This window comes from Dipodomys spectabilis, unplaced genomic scaffold, assembly GCF_019054845.1.
Source record: "Dipodomys spectabilis isolate Male_0828 unplaced genomic scaffold, ASM1905484v1 ptg000095l, whole genome shotgun sequence".
Taxonomy (NCBI): Eukaryota; Metazoa; Chordata; class Mammalia; order Rodentia; family Heteromyidae; genus Dipodomys; species Dipodomys spectabilis.
Window position 1 is genome coordinate 17,923,102 of NW_024870772.1, and position 20,733 is coordinate 17,943,834.

Here is a 20,733-nt window from a genome sequence, read left to right on the forward strand (position 1 = left end):
GAGTTCAAGTCCCAGGAATGTCCCCTCCCTGCCACACACACACACACACACACACACACACACACACACACACACACACACACACACACACACACACACACACACACACACACACACACACGAATTGGGAGGCTGAGATAAGTGGAATCATGGTTTAATGACAACCTGGGTGTACACTGGAGACCCCTTCTGAACTAACAGGTCAACAGGGTAGTGGGCATCTGTATCCCAGCTATGTGAAAGGTTGGAGAGGAAAATGGTTCTAGGCCAGCCCAAGCAGAAAAGATCAAGAAACTCCTGGCATAGTGGTATGCACCATCAATCACAGCTTCATAAAAAGCCTAAAGTAGGGGCACTTGGTCCATGCATCCAGACACAAAGTGAAACCTTATCTAAATAGTGCAAAAAAGAGGACTTAGCTAAGCAGTAGAATATCTGCCTAGCAAGCAAGAAGCCATGTTCAAATTGAGTACACTTTTAAAAAATGGAAAAGCAGACTGCTCACTCTGAAGGCTTTAGCTCTGGGTTTCAATTTAATTCCATTTTCTTCCTCAGTCACACAATTAACCCTCAACCACATAAACAAGAACATTAATCCTTCTGTTTTAACCTACTTAATACTTCTAGAGGAGGAATAAAAACCATAACCATGTAGAATGGGTTTACCTACCAATCAGCTGTATTCTTTGGGTTTTTTTTTTGGGTCCGGTCATTGGGCCTGAACTCTGGGCCTGGGCACTGTCCCTCAGCTCTTCAGCTCAAGGCTAGCGCTCTACCACTTGAGTCACAGCGCCACTTCCGGCTTTTTTCTTCTTGCTTATGTGGTGCTGAGGAATCGAACCCAGGGCCTCTGGCATGCAAGGCATGCGCTCTACCACTGAGCCACCTTCCCAGCCCCTCAGCTGTATTCTTAAAACTTACTTTTAAAAGCTACTTAAAAGTCAGCTACCGCTGGGCCCCAGTGGCTCACGCCTGTAATCCTAGCTATTCAGGAGGCTGAGATCTGAGGATCGAGGTTCAAAGCCAGCTCAGGCAGGGCAGGAAAGTCCGTGAGACTCTTATCTCCAATAAACCACTAGAAAACCAGAAGTGGTGCTGTGGCTCAAGCAATAGAGCGCTTGCCTTGAGCTGAACAGTGAAGGGACAGCGCCCAAGCCTAGAGTTCAAGCCCCAAGACAGACCAAAAAATAAAAAAAGTCAGCTACCAAATTGGTAACAACATCATATATCTATATTGATAATCCTCTTGTCTTCCAGCAAATGAGCTTGATCCTCTGAAACTTCCAAGCCTTTTAAGCAATTTAGCCTCTAAACTGTTTTGTCTCAACTTCCACAGTAAAATGCAAACTAATCCCACCTCAGTCAATATGGGAATTACAACAGAAATCACTTAATACATGTGCACGGTATCATCTACCAAGTGCAGTAACAGACAAAGCAAGCTATCATTGTCCTGCTATACTATTGTTGGCCTCATTTAGATTTACACAGGAAAGCCCAATTCTTTAAGGAGGTACCAGCTGAAATCTAAAGGAATAAGGATTTCCAAGCAAGATAAGTCAAGAACATATTCTAGACAAAAACAGGACTGAGCTTACCACATTCAAGCAACAACAACAAAAAAGCCAACATGGCTCTAATCTAGACAGCAAAGAAAACTACAAAATCCTACTTTGCTAACTGCCATGGCAGGTCATTATAAGAAATGAGGACCTTTAGTGTGATGGAAGCTGGCCTCTGCTGTGTAGCCAACTCACCTCCTTACACTTTACATTCTAACACTACTGAATAACCTGTATCATCCCCCAAATTCAACAGTTCTCGAATCCTGACCATGTGCCAGGTACTATACTAAGCACACAATAGTATCTCATTTACCTTCATAATTCTTTCAAGTAGGTCTTATTTATTTCCATTTTACAAATGAGAAACCTGTTCAAGAGTGGTCATTTAGTTAAGGTTACACAATTATTAATCCAAGATTTGAGCCTAAGTGTCTCTGACTTCAGACTAGGTTCTTAAGTACCATACATACTGAGGTTCAAAAAGACTCTCAAAAATCTACATTTTTGTCTCTTCTACTGAACTGCAAACTCCTTTGAAGATTTTGATTTAACTTAGTTTACTTTTATTTTTATTCGACATAGTATTGGAATTGTTTAACATTTCAACACACATAATAAGGAATATAGTTCTTCCTTCCTATACAGCATGTTCATCTTCCTATAAATTTTTTTTCTTTACTCCCCTAGCTGCCCTTTATTTTGCTATGAATGTTCAGTGTACTTAATACACAAACCCATTACAAGTTGTATTTTAATGCCTTGCAGACTTATCGCCCCCTCCATTAGATTGCAAACTCCCTCTCCACATTTTTTTCATCTTTATATATAGAGTCCTGATTCCCAGGACAGCATTCACCATTAATATATGCTATTTAATTGAATAAAAACTGTGAAACAGTCTTATGCTACACAAAACTTTTTTCCCTTATCCCTCATTTGATGAGCTTATGTAAAATATGTAAGACCATATATAAACCTTGGGAAAATCTAGAGGAAACACACAGATTTATCACAAGAGCTCGGCATTGCTTTCTACTTTATTATTATTTAATAATTTACATCTACTTGCTAATCTTTATGAAGTCATCAAGATGACCTCAAGGTGACAGATCATCTTCTCCATAACAGGTTCTGGTTCGAGGTGTGTGGTGGATCCTCAGAAGTGCCTTCTAACAATGATAGCAGCTGGTATAGAGATACTTTTCAGAGCCACTGTTCTACAACATTACAGTTAGGAAACCTGTGTCCCAATGGCACACTCTAGAGAGCCACTATTCTCCAGCATTTGGCTAAAATGGAAACTTTGTGTTCTGAAGTCTCCCATTCTGCCTCCAGCTGTATACTTGTATAACAGATCACTTGGAGTTTAGTCTCAATTTTCTTCTGTAGATTGTAAAAAGGAAGTAAGTTTTGGATTGATGAGTTGCAAGGATTTTCAGTTTTAAAATAATTGCATTTCTAATGAGTTTTCTGGTAACACAGCTACTGCTGCTCCAAGTGCCACAAATTAACAATCAAGGCACTCAAATCATCAGCCTATCCTATGCTGATTTTCCTTCTAGTGTAAACAATCTAGAGCCAATGCATGTGCTCGCCAAAATACAAGAACATAACTTACAAGCATATTGAGGTTTTTAAGCATACTAGCCAGTAACTACAAATAACTCAAATGTCTATTGTTAAAGCTATACTGTTAATGCCACAACTGAATACTACACACGAATTAAAAAATGAAAAAAATGACCAAAAAAACCCACAGTATATATGCTCTCACAATGATTACAGCCAAAGTATATCTTCTTTCATTCCACTCTAAGCAAAAACGGATTTTTGCTGCTCCTGGTACACAGGTCAAACTCAGTTCTGTAGTAGGTGTTCTCCCTGCCAGGAATCCTCTTTCCCAAAAGCTTCACACTAGCTTGCTTTCTGGCCTTCAATCATCACCACCTCAGCCTCTGGTACCCTAAGACAAATTTCTTTTTAAAAGTCACTAAGGAAACTACGGAAAGAAACTAAGGAAAAAAGGCTCACTGACCTCAAGTTGTCAAATTTACTTAGGCTAGATAAGAAGATTAACAGGGTTACTTATGTTAGAATATAAATATCAACACGCTGCTGTTGTGGAAAGCAAGAAGCACCCTAACTTGTGTGACCCACAGTAGTTCAGGCTCTCATCATTTTATGCTTATTTTAAACTCTTAGATCTTTTGCATTCCTTTAGTTTTACAGACTTGCCTTTCAGTGCACAAAAACACAGTGATCTGGGAAGGTGGCTCAGTGGTAGAGCGCTTGCCTTGCATGCCTGAGGCCCTGGGTTCGATTCCTCAGCACCACATAAGCAAAAAGAAAAAAGCCCGAAGTGGCACTGTAGCTCAAGTGGTAGAGCGCTAGCCTTGAGCTGAAGAACTGAGGGACAGCTCCCAGGCCCAGAGTTCAGGTCCCACGACCGAAAACAAAAACAAACAGTGATCTCTAAATTTAGCTAAGTATTTAACCTATAGCAATCAACGCCTTGCATACAGCAACTACAAATTGTCTAAACAAAAGAGTGAATGATGTACAGTGACAACTATTCTCGAAAGTTTCAAGAACGTAAGAATAGGTTTTTTGATCTGGTAAAAGGAGTTCAGACCCTTGGCAGTGCCTGGTATATAAGCACAAGTCAGATGAAAACGTGAGTTAATCTACCAAGCCCGAATTTCACATTTCTCTTTGTCACGAATGTCACTTTCCAGGTCCACCATGGATGGTAACTATACTCCACCCACTACAACCCCCCCACCCAACACCCACACCCAACACCCGAGACCGGATGGGTTTTCTCACACCGCGGCGGGATGCAGGAAGCTGGGGGCGTGAAGGGTAAGAACAGGGGGTCGCTGTGGGATGGAGAAAGGGGCCCGAGGACTCCAGTCCTGGGGCTAGGACCACCTCGCTGGGCAGAGGCGGGGTCGGCGGGGGCCCCTCGCAGTCCCGACCCCCGCTGAGGAGTGGAGAAGACGCAGAACCCGGCCCGCTCACCTCCAAGGCCGCCTGAGGGTCCCCGTCGATCAGAGCATCTGAGAAGCTCGGGAAAAACCTGCCAGGAGAAACAACGACTTCAGCCGCGGGCTCACCGCCCAGGGGAAGAGGGATCGGAGAACATCAAAAAGTTTTGAGGGGTAAAAAGAAACCAAACACGCACCGTTGGGCTGTTGCAGGTCCCGCTGCAGCCGCCGCCATCACTAAGTCACTGTGGCTGACGCCGAAGCGGCCACTAACACGGTAACCAGCTCCGCCGCCGCCCAAGGGGGAAACTTCTGGAGAAACACCAACCCAGCTTCCGTCCTAAATAGCCAACGAGTAGCCACGCAGCGTGCAGCTGGGGGAAGGGACGGCAACAGGCGGCCGCAGAGCCTGCTGGGAAGGCGGCGGACCGCCTCGGGCGTCCCGTCCCGCCTAGGACTCCGTGACCGGCTCTCACAGGCCCCACCCCTCGGGGCCATGGTGACGGTGCCGACGGCGTCCGCGGCAGCGCCGTCACTCAGACTAAACCTCTAAAGGGCGGTATCCTGCTGTCACCAACGGCGTGTGGCGATTGGGGACGTACGCACGTCCGTTAAACAACGCATGCTTTCGTGAAGCTCCTTTTACACTCGTTCCCACCGAGACTGACTACAGTCAGCTTGGTTTTTCTCGCGACACTCTGCGTCTATGTGGTCCTTTCCGGGAGCGGAGTCCCGGATGTCGCGCAAATTCCCGCGATGGTTGTGTAAAGACCTCTCCTCCCCCACCGCCTCCCGCCCTCCTCCGGCCCGGAACTCGCCGGAAGTCGGTTGGCCTTTCAGGGACGGATCGTCCAGTTGGTTAGTCGTGTGCCGCTTGGCTTCCCCGGCACTCCAGTGCCCTAGCGTTCTTCCCAGGCGACGTTCCGATCTGAAGGCGTTTGAGGGCAGGAAGATGGTCTAGCCTGGCGGGGTTTTGCGTGTTGGGCCCGCAGGGGCGGGTTTGCGTTCCAACTTGCTGTGATAGCCGTCCCCACCCCCCATCCACCCAAGCAGATGGGTGGGAAAACTTGTGACCACGTCTAGAGGGAGGTTGGAATGGGGAGAGGGGGAGAGCCCGGTTCAGAAGAGGTAAACACAAATGGACTTAATGTCTCCTATTCCCCAACTAAATTTCGGGTTCCAAAGAGGTTAACGAACGTCCTCCAGAAGCTTCAGTCAGCTCTAAGTGATGAAAGGGGTGCCGGGAGGTGAGGAGCATTTAGCTGGATGGATGCCTGGAGAATGTAGCACTGACCTCAGCTCCAAAGATAACAATCGAGAAAGAAAAGGAAAAAAAATCGTTCAGAAAAAACAAGAAAAAAAACGATGCGATCTAAAGTGCTTAGGAGCCTATCAAGTTGAAGAAGAAGGGGCCAGAATGCATGCCAGGTCATTTTAAGGTTGGGTGTGGTTAAATGTTACTCAATGGCGTTAACTCATAAGGTTTTGTTAATTTCAAAAGGCAGTGACAGTCAAATTTTCACTTTTTAGGTGGTGGTGTCTGTAAATGAATGAAGGAGAAATAGCCATGGTAGATAATTTGTAATACAGGTGAAACCAATGAATATGAAACCACTGCAGGGAAAGATGTGGGGGGGGAGGGGGAAAGGGAATGAATGACAGAAATTTTGGGGCTAAACCTATGTGGGCTTACAGATAACTCGTTTCTAGTTTGCACAGTTGGTGAAAGGCATTACGCCATTAAATGAATGCAAAAACAGATTTGTAAAGAAAGGTTAAGTTTTGCTATGGATGTATTCAGCTGAACTTCAGCTTAGAGACACAGGACACAAATGTAAAAATATTAGGGCTGTAAAAATCTACTCAAATCCTTTGCATAATTGTTTTTTGCCAGTCCTGGGGCTTGAACTCAAGGCCTGAGCACTGTCCTTGGGCTTCTTTTTGCTCAAGGCTAGCACTCTACCACTTGAGCCACAGTGCCACTTCCAGCTTTGTCAGTTTCTACGGTGCAGAGGAATTGAACCCCCCCAGGGCTTTGAGCATGCTAAGCAGGCACTCTACCAGGAAGCCACATTCCTAGCCCTGCCTAATCATTTTTTAAGAGTGTTATCTTACCAGCTAACAGTAGAACTTTTCATTTGGCCTAGATGAGTCATTTGTCAGGTATATTTATTGCAGCTGTCTCTCTCCCAGTTTCCTCTTTATTCTCTGAAGCCTTTTAATACAGTGTTGTTTCAAAGTACTTTATCTTATAGCCAGTGCTTTTTTTTTTTTTTGGGTCCCGTCGTGGGGCCTGAACTCTGGGCCTGGGCACTGTCCCTCAGCTCTTCAGCTCAAGGCTAGCACTCTACTGCTTGAGCCACAGCGCCACTTCTGGCTTTTTTCTTTTTGCTTATGTGGTGCTGAGGAATCAAACCTAGGGCCTCTGGCATGCAAGGCAAGTGCTCTACCACTGAACCACCTTCCCAGCCCAGTGCTTTTTTTAATGTCGTAAGTAAGACTTTCTCTATTCCAAAGCTGCGAAAATATTTCCTTCTAGATGAATTAACTTTTGTGAAAGGTGTGACTGGAGATAAAGGTGGTTTATCTCCCATCTGGATATCTAATTGTCCCAATGCTATTTCTAGGAAACACGACTGCTAAACCTGCCAGATCTTAATTTTTTACTTTTTTTTCTTTTGGTTGGTCGTGGGGTCTGAACTCTGGTCCTGAGCACTGTGCCTCAACTCTTCAGCGCAAGGCTAGCGCTCTACCACTTGAACCACATTGCAACTTCTGGCTTTTTCTGCATATGTGGTGCTGAGGAATCAAACCTAGGAACTCATGCATTCAAGGCAAGCACTCTACCATTGAGCCACCTTACCAGCCCTTAATTTTTTACTTCTAAACCTCCAAACCTGTGAGCAAATAAATTTGGCTGTTATAAATTACAGTCTAGATAGTAAGCTCAAGTTACTCTAGGAATAGACAGAAAGATATCTTTATGTATGGCCAGCCTGAGCAAAGAAGTTATTGAGGCCCCATCTCAATCAGCAAGGCAGGCATGACCCCAGCTACTCAGGAGGCATATGTATGTAGGTGGATCACAGTCCCAGTCTGCCTCAGAAAAAGAAAGATCCTTTGAGGAAAAAAAGCAAAAGAGAGCAAGGGGCATGGTTCAAGTGGTAAAACACCTACCTATACCAAGTGTGAGGCCCCAAGTTCAAACACTAGTACCACACCAACCCCGGCCCCAAAATTACCTCGTTTTTTGTGACAGTAGCACAAGTGAGTTATTATATATTCACTGCTATTTATGTAACAGAAAACTACAGTACTAACCAAGTTAAAAAGTTTTGTCGAACTGCATTAAAATACATCTTTAAATGTTTTTTTGTGTTTACTAATGTCCTAATATGTAAGTGAAACTATCACTTTCACTGAATATAGGGGTATTAATTTATAGGTTTTAATTTCATTCATGCCATGTTTTACAAGTTTAGTAATTAGCTTACCAAGGTTTCTAATTAGAAGACTTGTTATTTGAAGAATGTTTAAGCTGGATGTGGTGATACATACCATTAGTCCCAGCACTTTGGAGGCTGAGGCGGAGAACATTCAGGAGTTCAAGGCCAGCCCAGACTACATAAAGAATCCTATCTTGAAAGAAAAGGAAAAAATGAATTTCAAATTACTACTGAGAATATTTTGATTTCTAATTTTTGGAGCTTGATTGCTATGGTTTGAATGTCCCATCTAAAACATACATTGAAATTTAATTGCTACTTTAACAATGAAAACTTTAAGAGGTGATTAGGCAGAGAAGAAATATGACCTGATGAATTATGGCCCATTATTTCGGGAAATTTGTCATAAAGCAGTCACCTATTGCTCTCCTGCCCTGTCATGGAATGACAGAGCAAGAAGGCTCTTGAAAAATGGCAGCATCTTGATACTAGACTTCAGAGCCACCCAACTCGGAGAAATAAGTTACTCAGTCTGTAGACTTTTGATATAGCAGCAGAAAATGGATTAAGTCCTCAGCAGTCTTTGTGCTATGTCCAGAAACTTGAAGATAGCATGGTCAAATGAAAGGAGAATTATTCTGACCAAATGGAGTTTTGTCATAGGAACATTTAGTAGCACTGTAAATCTTAGCAACATTCTGTGCATACTTAAGAAACATTTACCTGCAAACAGAAATATTGAGAAATTTTACATGATTTATTTAATAATAAAGATACAAAAACGTTTAGAGGATTCCAAAATTTAAAGTTCTGTTTAAATACAAATTCACTTTATAACATGAAAACATATAACATTAGACCTCTAAACATAATGATTTTTCATCTACAAAAATTTCTCTTGACTATTCTAGAAAATTTTCAGAGAACAATTTTTCTTGTGACATTAAATGTACATTATTTACAGTTGAAAAAGTAATCTAAAAACTTTCAGAAACTTGAATATATATTTTTTGTATGCAACTTCCCTCTCCACTCACCCTCAATAAAAAATGATCCAAAATATAAAGCAATTATGCTTTTATAACAACTGACTACTCAGCCAGATTAGCCCAAAACTCACATTCCTTTCTTGGCCCTAAGGAGCCTTGACTTCCTCAGTATAGCAATATATCATTTAGAACTCGTCAATGTAAATTTACTAATAGATCACAGTACGCAGTAGACTAAAATACTAAGAAACAAAGTTAAGAATGAATTTTAAGAGGGTTGCTTATTTTTCTACAATATTTTACCTGTATTTACATTAGGAAATAATCTGATGTTTTGACATAATATTAAAATATAGGTGTTAGAATCATAAAAGTAAGAACTAGGAAACAAACTGGAGATCAATTTTGTGTAGTCCAATGTAATTCTTTTTATGAAAGAACTAAAGCCCCAAAAGATCAAATGTCTTGCCTTAGATTACATAGCTAGGGGCCGGGAAGGTGGCTCAGTAGTAGAGCACTTGCCTTGCATACATGAGGCCCTGGGTTTGATTCCTCAGCACCACATAAGCAAAAAAAAAAAAAAAAAAAAGCCGGAAGTGGCACTGTGGCTCAAGTGATAGAGCGCTAGCCTTGAGCTGAAGAGCTGAGGGACAGTGCCCAGGCCCAGAGTTCAGGCCCCACCACTGGATCCAAAAAAAAAAAAAAAAGATTACATAGCTAGTTAGCAGGAAAGCCACTAAGGCCATTGCTTTTACAGGGATGGGAAATGTCTAGCCTACAGGTCATGTAAGGCCTCAAAATCATTTGTTCCAAGACAGAAGACATAACCCAGGACTGCCTGTAATCCCTCTCTGCTTATATTGATAATTTTGTACAGTCCAAGGATGATGATGATATAAATATCAAAATGTCCCTTGGCAGAAAAAAAAAGGTTCTCCACACATTTTTCAGAAATAGTTTGATATATGTATCAAGGATACATTCCAATTTTTAATGTTATTTTATATAATCATACAGTGTGGCCAACTAAAGTCAATCTAAATGACATCATAATTTTGACAAAGTATAAAGTAAGTTTCTTGCACTTGAAACAGCCAAGACTAAAATGTATATAAGTGGAATGAAAATAGTTCCTACATAAATTTCCTGTTGATTTATATTTAAGTATTGTATTTACAAAAGAACCAGAAAAGCCAATACAATGTAAAATTAGAAAAGAAAATCTAAAAATGCTTATGATATAACAACTGAAGAAAAATCTCAAGAAGAATGTCTTCGTAGTATAAAATGCCTGTTCCTTCAAAACTGAATTCAGAAACATTTGGAGAGTAAAGAAACACTTAGGTTTTCCTCCCTCATCTAACAAAGTCAAAATTAACTAGAAATTTAGCAGTTATAAAATTAGGAATCTCTCTGGATTTATCTTAGGTTTAATCAGATAGTTTGCAGACAACTGAAAATGAGTTCAATTTTTAAAAAATTATCCATAATTTTTTTGGTATATTAAAAGGAGTTGGGTTCCAAGAGTTCGTTTTGCTTCATAGCTACCTGAGAGGTAAATCCATTTGAACTGGATACCACCATCACATAGGGCTGTGGTGGCTGCTCAGTTTTCTCTGTGTGTTCTTCCAAATCATCTTCAACCTCCTTTTTCACTTCTTTCATATGAGTTTTTATTTCTTGAGCTTTGATGACAGAAGTTATTACAGTGCCAGGTGGGTGAGCAACCACTTGTGAACTTCGAGAAAAGGTCACCACAGGAGAAGTAGCACTGAAGGATGGAGATGAAGCCACACTGACGGTTCCATTGCAAATGGATTGAACATTGCTTGTAAGAACCTGCTGTACATGAGCAGGGCTAAGGACAATTGAAGGAGGAGAACTTGGCTTCTGTGACTGTAGCATGACATTTTCTTTCAGTACTGTCATAGGTTGTGATGATGGAATGGCTTGTAAAATAAATTTCTGAGCTCCAGCACCTGCTGATGGATCTGTGCTGGCTATAACCGTTGTGAGTGGCACTGTCTGGAGTGTTACTGTATGTAATTGCTGATTACCAGGAGACACGACCACTGGAACTTGGGTTGAAGCCTGAATAGTCCTATTGAGATTACCAAATAAAAGTGGTATTATAATTAACATATTCTACATCATTTGAAACTTCAAACATAGAGGCTCAACAAAAAGCTGTTCAGGTGTTATACCATTTCAGTGACATATAGTTTTGTATATAATGACATATTAACATGAGTAGAAAGAAGAATATCAAAATGCTTAGCAAAAAGTTATATGTATGAGTTATTTGAAAGAAGATGAGGAATTTAAAAGTGTATCTGTTTTTTGGGTTGTAAGTGTGCACACATATATTTGGTTTTTTTTTTGTTGTTTTTTTTTTGTCGGTCGTGGGGCTTGAACTCTGGGCCTGGGCGCTGTCCCTCAGCTCTTCAGCTCAAGGCGAGCGCTCTACCACTTGAGTTACAGCGCCACTTCCGGTTTTCTGGTGGTTTATTGGAGATAGGAGTCTCACGGTCTTTCTTGCCCGGGCTGGCTTTGAACCTCGATCCTCAGATCTCAGCCTCCTGAGTAGCTAGGATTACAGGCGTGAGCCACCAGCGCCCGGCTGCACACATGTATTTGTATCAGTCCTTGGGCTTGAACTCAGGGTCTGGGCTCTAACACTGAGCTCTTTAATTCAAGATCAGTGCTGTACCCCGCTTGAGCCACAGCTCCATTTCTGGCTTTTTGTTGGTTAATTGGAGATTAAGAGTCTTTTGGTGCCTAGACTAGCTTTGAACTAGGATCCTCAGGGCCCAGCCTCCTGGGTAGCTAGAATTACAGGCATGAGCCAGTGGCACATGGCAGCATATTTACTCTTCCAGGATGTTTATCCATTACAATGACTAAATTTAATATAATTGTTTTCAACTTGTGTTGTCTTAAAATTTACATATAATAGAACTATGACAGTTTTAATATCTTACAGTCCCTACATTTAAACAAAACAAAGGATTACTGTAATTAAGTTTTATACTGGAAAAGAGCAAAAAATTAAGGACAAGTTTTGGCAAAAAAATAAGCAGACATTTTATCAGTTTTGTAGACCCAAAAATTTTCACAAGTTTTAGTTATAAAGCTACAATATAATGAAATCTTTTAATGGAAAATCCAGATTATATAATGTGATCATTATTATTAAATAAAATGGTATATAAATTATATGAGTCAGTCTAATTTGAATAGTTCAAATGAAATTTGTAGTTATGGCAATTGTAAATATTAAATATTTGAAAATATAACATCCAGATCTCAACTGTTTTCTCTGAATTCTTTTTCTTTTTTTGGTCGGTCGTGGGGCTTGAACTCTGGACCTGCGCACTGCCCTCAGCTCTTCAGCTCAAGGCAAGTGCTCTACCACTTGAGCTACACCACCACTGGCGGTTTTCTGGTGGTTTATTGGAGATTGGAGTCTCACAGTCTTTCCTTCCCGGGCTGGCTTTGAATCGCAATCCTCAGATCTCAGCCTCCTGAGTAGCTAGGATTACAGGCGTGAGCCACCAGCGCCCGGCTCTCTGAATTCTTTATGAAAGAAACATTACTAATACTAAATTAGTCCCTGTAAACCAGAGGATTACTAATGTTACAAGATAGATAGAACTGAATCATGACTCAGTGCAATTCAGAAGTTAAAAGCCAAGTTCAGAGGTATACTCCCAGTGGTTTTCCAACTGTCCTTGGTAAACAGAATCTTCATTTCTAGGTACAAGAGTTCCATGGACTCTGCCCATTTATGATACATTTCTCGTCAGATAATGAGGTTGAACATTCATTCTGGTCTTGCTTAGGAACAGATGTTTCAGGTTTCTGGATTTTGCTTTTGGGGTCTGGAGTATGTGCAGATAACATAAACTATGGGTTGTGACCTGTGACCTGTAACTTGAGGCCAGGTATGACATTTTCCACTAGTGACCGCTTTTTGGATTACATATGCTAAACATTTCTACAAGACATTTTTCTAGATTTTTTTGGTTTTCTTCTTTCAACTCTTTCCAAATCCATACTGCATAGTTTCATAGACTCAGCTGCCAACAATCATATTCTTCACATAATTCCTTCCTACCTATACAAATAAAGCTGGCTGCCTGACTACATTTCCATTTGTTATCATTTGATTTTCACAATTTAAAACATTTAAACTTGGGTTGGGACTGAAACCCAGAGGTAGATCACTTACCGAGCACATACAAAGGTCCTACCCATTCAGTCCCCAGCACCACATTTTTTAAAAATTTGCTACACAAAGAAGACTGGGTTTAAGTAATATTAACTTACATCAAGAGCAACTGACAAAACCTTGGCATTTATATTCCGGGATATACAACTGTATTGTCTTTGGAAAGGCTCCAATATGCTACGTTAAGTCCATATTCTGGAAAATCATGAGCACTGCAAGTATCTGTCTTAATTTTCTACCATCTTCCCTTGTTCCCACTCTAAATCAGGTGAGACCAGTCTCAATTTCTACAAAAGACCAACCATAAAGCAGGTAGTATTTTCTTGGTCAATTTATTATTCAGCATCTACTGAATAAAAAATAAAAAATTACTTTTCCAACTTCTGGCACACTGAACTCTAAAATAAAGGATCTTAGAGCCAGGTACTGGTGTCTCTATAATCCTAGCTACTAAGGAGGCTGAGATCTGAGGATCACAGTTCAAAGCCAGCCTGGGCAGGAAAGTCCATGAGACTCTTATCTCCAGTTAACACCAGAAAACCAAAGTAGTGCTGTGGCTCAAATGGTAGAGTGCTTGCCTTGAGCTGAAAAGCTCAGGGACAACACCCAGGCCCAGAGTTCAAGCCCCACAACCAATAAAAATAAAGGACCTTAGATTCTTGACTTCCACACCTGTTTGAATTTTAGGCTGGTGCACTAACCACTTCAGCCACACTTGTTTGAACAGTAGAACAGTTTTCAAAATAGAAGCTTCCCAAGAAATAACATTTCTCAGAACTCAAAGCATTCTAAACGTCATAAGATGTCAATTTATGCTGAATTTTTATAGATTCTAATGATCTGAAAAATGATCTACAACTATCCTTTGGTATTTTTTGTCCATTTGAGTCATTCTTTGTGTGATCCATTTAGTGGAATAAAGCAATAAAATTACATAAAATACAGTCCAAGTTTAAAACTAAAGAGTCCTTGATACTATCAGATGAATATCATAATATTGCTGCTCCTTAAGCAATCTGTCAAGAGTTCTAGCTTGAAGTTTTAACCTCTGAATCTTGACCTACTTAAATAATGGCTCTGGTCAAAAACATTACATGGTGATATGAATCAGTCACTTTGGTTTTCTCACCTAATACTCGGAATAGTTTCTTCCTGCATGGTGCTGGTTATGGTTGCTTCTCCTTCTGAGACAGCCTGTACTGGCTGTACAACATGAACAGTCCGGAATAACTGGGTAGGATATGGAGACTGTGAGGGCTGCACTGTCCTCACAACTTCTGATGGCTGTGCAATTTCCACAGGATCTTTGGGTTTTGCCACTTTAGAATGCCCTGGTTTTAGAACTGAAGTGGCTCCTCCTTTTACGCCTGGACTTGAAGATACTCTTGAACGGCTTGCTTGATTCCTACTTGTGGCTGTTGAAGATAAGGATGGATCCGAAGACTCTATGCTGGAACTTGCGTCCTCCTCATCTATATATATAAGGTCTTTTGGCATTTCCTTAAACTGATACACCAAGCGCTGACCTTCCACTTTGGCCAAAATACCCCTCTGATAATAGTACCTATTTAAGGCAAACAGTTCATCGATGTTATTCAATTAAACATCAATTAAGCAAAAGATGACAACAAATTAATTTTTCCTACTCATAAAACATTAAAACTTGTATTCAAACAGGTGAGAATGTAGGAAGTTATACAGAATATACTTATACATTTAGACACAAAAAAAGCCTTTCTTAAATAGTATATACTGGTGACATAGAAAAAACAAGTTAAGAATAAAAGTGGCTGGGCGCTGGTAGCTCACACCTATAATCCTAGCTACTAAGGAGGCTGACATCTGGGAATTGCGGTTAAAAGCCAGCCTGAGTAGGAAAATCTATGAGACTTACCTCCAATTAGCCACCAAAAAGCTGGAAGCAGAGCTGTTGCTCAAGTAGTAGAACACTAGCCTTGAGCAAAAAAAGCTTAGGGACACTGTCCAGACCCTGAGTTCAAGCCCCAGGGCAGGCATTTAAAAAAAAAAAAAAAAGGTACTCTCCTTCAAAAATGTCATGTCTAATATAATAACTGATGAGATGGGGAGAAGAGGAAAAGGAGGTACAAGGATCATGGTCTAATGGTCCAGACCAAAAGTGTAAGGAAGGCCAGGGGCTGGTAGCTTATGCCTATAATCCTAGCTACTCAGGAGGCTGAGATCTGAGGATCACAGTTCAAAAGCCAGCCTGGGCAGTGAAACTTCTGAAAACTGGAAGTGGCGCTGTGGCTCAAGTGGTAGAGTGCTAGCCTTGAGCTGAAGAGCTCAGGGAGAGCGCCCAGGTCCAGAGTTCAAGCCCCAGGACCAATAATAACAAAAAGAAAAAGTGTAAGCAAACAAATTAAGCTGAAAACAAACTAAAGCAAAACAGACTGAGAACGTGGAGCCCTGAATTTAATCTTAAGTACTGCTAAGAAAAAAAAAGTAAAGTTCACTACTTCTTTACTAAATTTCTAAAGTTTTTCAACATCTAGGAAATGATACTCTTACACAACAAAAACTGCACATACCTGAGTGCTCTTCCCATGGTTTCATAATTCATATCAGGTTTGTTTTTGTGTTTCCCCCACAACCTGGATACTGCTTTAGAATCTACCAATTTAAAAATGCCTTTTTCTCGCTGGGTCCATTTGATATATTTAGGACAGGTAGCTTTATCCTGGAGAAGGGCCAATAAAAACTCCCAAAGATAAATTGTGTTTCCTGAAACAAAACAATTTATTCTTAAGTGATCAATTTTCCTTTAAAAGAGCACAGTAAATAACAAAGCACAGGAAAAGTAGGTGCTGGTGGCTCACATTTGTAATCCTAGCTACTCAGGAGACTGAGATCTAAGGATCACAGCTTGAAAGACAGCCAGGGCAGGGAAGTCCATGAGACTTTTATCTCCAACTTACCTCAAGAAAACCAGAAGTGATGCTGTGGCTCAGAATGGTAGAGCACTAGCCTTGAGCAAAAGAGGGTAGGACAACACCCAGGCCCCGAGTTCAAGCCCCATGACCAACAGCAACAAAGAGCATAGCAAAACACAAATCACAAGATACAGTAAATACTGTAGTCAATTTTTAGGGTCTAATAAAGGATATATGAATAAAGATAATTTTGTCAAGTAGATAAGTGATGACTTTAAGACAAAACCATTTGCCGGTTGTAGGTCTGGAACTCTGCCTGAGCACTGTCCCTGAACTTCATTTGCTCAGAGCTATCACTCTAGTACTTGACCCACAACACCACTTTCTAAGATCTTTGTTTTCCTTCCTCTTTAAGAACCATCACTTAGAAAAAATATGAACAACTTGTATAAAACCTCTGAATACTTACTCTTTTAAAAAAAAATAAGAGCCAGAGATTAACAACTTACATGAAATTTAACCAATACTTACGAAGATAATGAAATTTCAAAAACTATGTATGAACTGAAATTCTAAAGGTTGAACTCTTACAAGAACTCAATCCATGAATAGAAGAATGGATTATTGTGACAAGTAGGTGAAAATATCTCAAGTGGATTTCTTCAGTTACTTATCATTCTCTTCAAAGAAATTGCTATCTTATATGGCAGCTGTAAGTTCTATTTCAACACATCAAAAAAATATGGTTTCAACTTACATGAAGACACTATAAAACCTGAGTATTATTTGGCCCCTATTATAGGTAAATTATAGTAACACTTACCCTTCCCATCTTTGTTTTTCTTTTTCACAGATATATTTGGAGTAGTAGCCGGCGAATCTGGTCGTGGTGGTTTAGTTTTTCTCCCTGTAATTAAAATAGCTCTGCCTAAGTATTTGTCATCAAAATTAAAAGAGAAAAAACAATTTAGCTATGTTGTCACTTATCCAAAATTTCAAGTTACCACCTCCTTCCCCACACTACTCAATCCAAAAGTCATACATGCCAATTTCTCAAAATTCCATTTACTGAAGGAAAAATAACACCAGTAAAAGCTGAAAAATTAACTGTGCTTTGTGTATAGCTCAGATAATAGAGTACCTGCCTAACAAGCACAAGATTCTTGTTCAAACCCTTACAAAAAATTGAACATTAAGTAATTCAGATCACAAATACATTTATGTAAGAAATAATACTATAAGTTCATATTTTAAAATGAATTCAAATTTCAAATAGTCTTGTCTTTGACATAAAGTAACCATAATTTCTTAAAATTATGGAGACTACTCTTCACAAAGATAAAACTCAGGCTTAAAAATTAGCTATACTGGTTTGTCTGCCTGTAACATATATAAACTTTTGAATACGCAACAAAGAGGCTTTTACCTTTTCTTTATTCTTTTCTTTTTGTGCCAGTACTGGGGCTAGAACTCAGGGATTTGGTGCTGTCCATTAGCTTTTTTGCTCAAGGCTGGTGCTCTACCACTTGAGTCGTAACTATACTTCCACTTCTAGCTTTTTTTTTTTAACTGTAATTACGGTTTTTGGGGGTTCTGGGGATAGAACCCAGAATGCTACATTTACTAGGCAAGCATTTTGCCACTGAGCTACATCCCAGCCCCCCTTCCAGCTTTTTGGTGGCTAATTGAAGAACCTTCAGTCCTCAGATCTCAAACTTCTTATAAACTAGGATTATAGGAGTGAGCCACCAGCACCCACCTCAAAATATTTAAAGTGTTTGTCTCCTACATGTTTTCTTTCATTTTTTCCCCTTTCTTTTGTTTGTACCAAAAGTGGGATTTGAACTTATGGCCTTCAACTCTTGCTTGGCTTTCCCACTCAAGGCTGATGCTCTACCACTTGAGCCATACTTCCACTTTTCTATTAAAGATATTTCTTCATACACTTAATTTGTCAATATTAGAAACTTAGAGATTTAGAGAATCTATGAGGCAAAGCTTTTATGAAATGGTAATTTTTGTATGTACTCCTAAACATCTCATTTTCTGTATTTCTTTTAGCAAACAAACTTTATAGTTATCCATTATGAATCACTAAATTATAAAGTCTATCCAGACAGCCTTCATCTGAGTTGCTGAACTGTTGAAAAACCTTGTTTGAGGCCACCTTTTGCCACTTACCTAGAACCACAGTTTGCTAGCCTGTTTTTAAGACAAGCCTGCTGCCTGAGGGATTAACATTCTGTACTTAGTCACCACCTCTTTTCCCAAACTACTCAATCTGCAAGGACTCATCTGTTGTCACAGAGTAGTCAGTGTCTAAGGTTGTATGAGAGCATATTTCTTTATCATCTGGGTTTAGATTCATTCAATTTTCATTACATGTATCAACACTTTAATTTTACTACTCAATTATAGGTATATATATATATATATATATATTGATATATTGATACACTAATTCATCTATTTAATCAGAAGTTGATGGCTATTTGGGTTGTTTCTAGTTATAGACATTTACAAATAGGACTTCTAAAAACCTTCATGCATAGTTTTGTCTATGAACATAGGTTTAATTTCTTTTTATTTCAACACAGTAGCAGAATGGCTACTTAGTATACATTATAAAATTTAAGAAACTGAAACTATTACCAAAGCAACTGTTTTTTTATTATCTTTAAATAGTTGTACAAGCCGGGTGCTGGTGGCTCACGCCTGTAATCCTAGTTACTCAGGAGGCTGAGATCTGAGGATCGCGGTTCAAAGCCAGCCCGGGCAGGAGAGACCGTGAGACTCTTATCTCCAATAAACCACCAGAAAACCGGAAGTGGCGCTGTAGCTCAAGTGGTAGAGCGCTCGCCTTGAGCTGAAGAGCTGAGGGACAGCACCCAGGCCCAGAGTTCAAGCCCCACGACCGACCAAAAAAAAAAAAAAAAAATAGTTGTACAAAGGCATTGCCACTTAACAAAGCAGTTTATGAATACAATGCATATTGATCAGAGTCTCCCCTTTCAACATTCTCACTCCCCTTTGACCCACTCCCCCCTCATCTAAGGAATTACTAGTAGACTGACATCTTTCAAATTATATTCCTTGGAAGGACACTGACCTGCTTTTATTCTCAAACCTCTTTTTGAGCTTGTACGAAAGGGTTTAGGTAAAACTTTGAAGACTTCAAAAGCTGACATAAATCTTTTTCCCCCTTTTTTGCCAGTCCTGGGGCTTGAACTCAATGCCTGAGTGTTGTCCCTGAGCCCTCTTTGTGCTCAACGCTAGTGCTCTACCATTTTGGCCACAGCACCACTTTTGGCTTTTTCTGAGTAGTTTATTGGAGATAAAGACTCTTATGGACTTTCCTACCTGGGCTGGCTTCGAACCACAATCCCCAGATCTCAGCCACCTGAGTAGCTAGGATTTAGGTATGAGCCACCAGCACCTGGTTCTGACATGTATTTTTTTTTATATTTTAAATGTGTAATATAATTTTAATGGCTATAATATGAAATACTGTTTTAATTTGTTTTATGCCCTCAATTTTTTCTTACATGTTTTAATTGATGAAGATATAGGCTTGAATAAAAATATTTGGATTCCACATCAAAACTTGATTATTTGACCTAAACAAATTAACTACCCACCTTTCTTTCTTTTAGGCTGTTCTGGGGATGAGGCTCCTGGTGAATCTGCATATGTCTCTTGCACCTGTTGAGTTTCCATCACTTCAGGAATCCCATCTAATGTGACGGATACATGGGTGATTGGAGCAACAATGTCATCTTCAGAATGACTAAATATGTTATTATCTAATGGAAATAGAATAAAAATTACAATCAACAGTGTATTAGAAATCAAAAGAGTTTCCTAATTCTATGAAGATATGAGTAAAATTGAAAACCTGTATTCTCTTTTTGTTTTCTCTGTCCTATATCGAGAACCCTAAATCAGTCCAGGCTTGTCTGGACTATATCATTATTTTTCTTTTGTTCTTATCACCAATATTTCATCTCTATGTTAGCATTACCTTCTTTTAGTTTACTTTTTTTATTTAGTGTTAAGACCTTTACACTGGCAGGCTATTATACTATTGCTGAGCCACACCTTCCAGTCCTACCCCCTCACTGTGTATAAGATAGGGTCTCACTTAGTACCCTAGCATGTACTTTAATTGTGATCCACCTGAATTGTGATTGAACTACAGAATTCCTGTAGTTGCTGGGATCACAGGCATGCAACCACCACGTTTAGTATCCTTCTGCAGAAATTCTGTCCTGGAACTACTACCTTCACAATTTCAACCTCCCACTTAAGTAGCTTGGAATGTCAGAGGCAAATCACTGTGGTACAGTTATGGGCTGAGAAAGTCTCTCAAACGTTTCTGCCCAGCCTGGTCTTAAACTTTGATCTTCCTAATCTCAGCCTCCCAATTGGCTAGTTTCATAGGCTGGAGCCACAGGCATCTGGCTTTGGAGTTATCTTCTAAAGCCTGACCAAAGTATCCCTCTACATAAAATTAGAAGGAAAAATTATAGGAAAAAAATCTCTTCCTATAATTTACTAAGGAAAAAAATTTAAGAACAATGCAAACTTTGTAATATGCCTTTCACAGCTTCGACAATATAATACT

At 39.9% G+C, this 20,733-nt stretch overlaps 2 protein-coding genes across 4 annotated transcripts in view; both read right to left on the reverse strand.

The window, feature by feature from the left end:
* Sugt1 (SGT1 homolog, MIS12 kinetochore complex assembly cochaperone) overlaps positions 1–4,884 on the reverse strand; it is a 43,462-nt gene extending 38,578 nt beyond the window's left edge. Inside the window, exons 1-2 of the mRNA XM_042685744.1 lie at positions 4,750–4,884; positions 4,587–4,644 (exon numbers count right to left, since the gene is read on the reverse strand). Coding sequence (XP_042541678.1) covers positions 4,587–4,644; positions 4,750–4,787 — 96 coding nt within the window. The 5' untranslated portion in view covers positions 4,788–4,884. The remainder of the gene's footprint in view (positions 1–4,586; positions 4,645–4,749) is intronic.
* Positions 4,885–9,941: 5,057 nt separating this feature from the next.
* Elf1 (E74 like ETS transcription factor 1) overlaps positions 9,942–20,733 on the reverse strand; it is a 94,756-nt gene continuing 83,964 nt past the window's right edge. For all 3 annotated transcript variants that reach the window (XM_042685742.1, XM_042685741.1, XM_042685743.1), the window contains exons 5-9: positions 19,748–19,912; positions 16,933–17,016; positions 15,768–15,960; positions 14,348–14,782; positions 9,942–11,088 (exon numbers count right to left, since the gene is read on the reverse strand). In XM_042685742.1, coding sequence (XP_042541676.1) covers positions 10,491–11,088; positions 14,348–14,782; positions 15,768–15,960; positions 16,933–17,016; positions 19,748–19,912 — 1,475 coding nt within the window. In that variant the 3' untranslated portion in view covers positions 9,942–10,490. The remainder of the gene's footprint in view (positions 11,089–14,347; positions 14,783–15,767; positions 15,961–16,932; positions 17,017–19,747; positions 19,913–20,733) is intronic.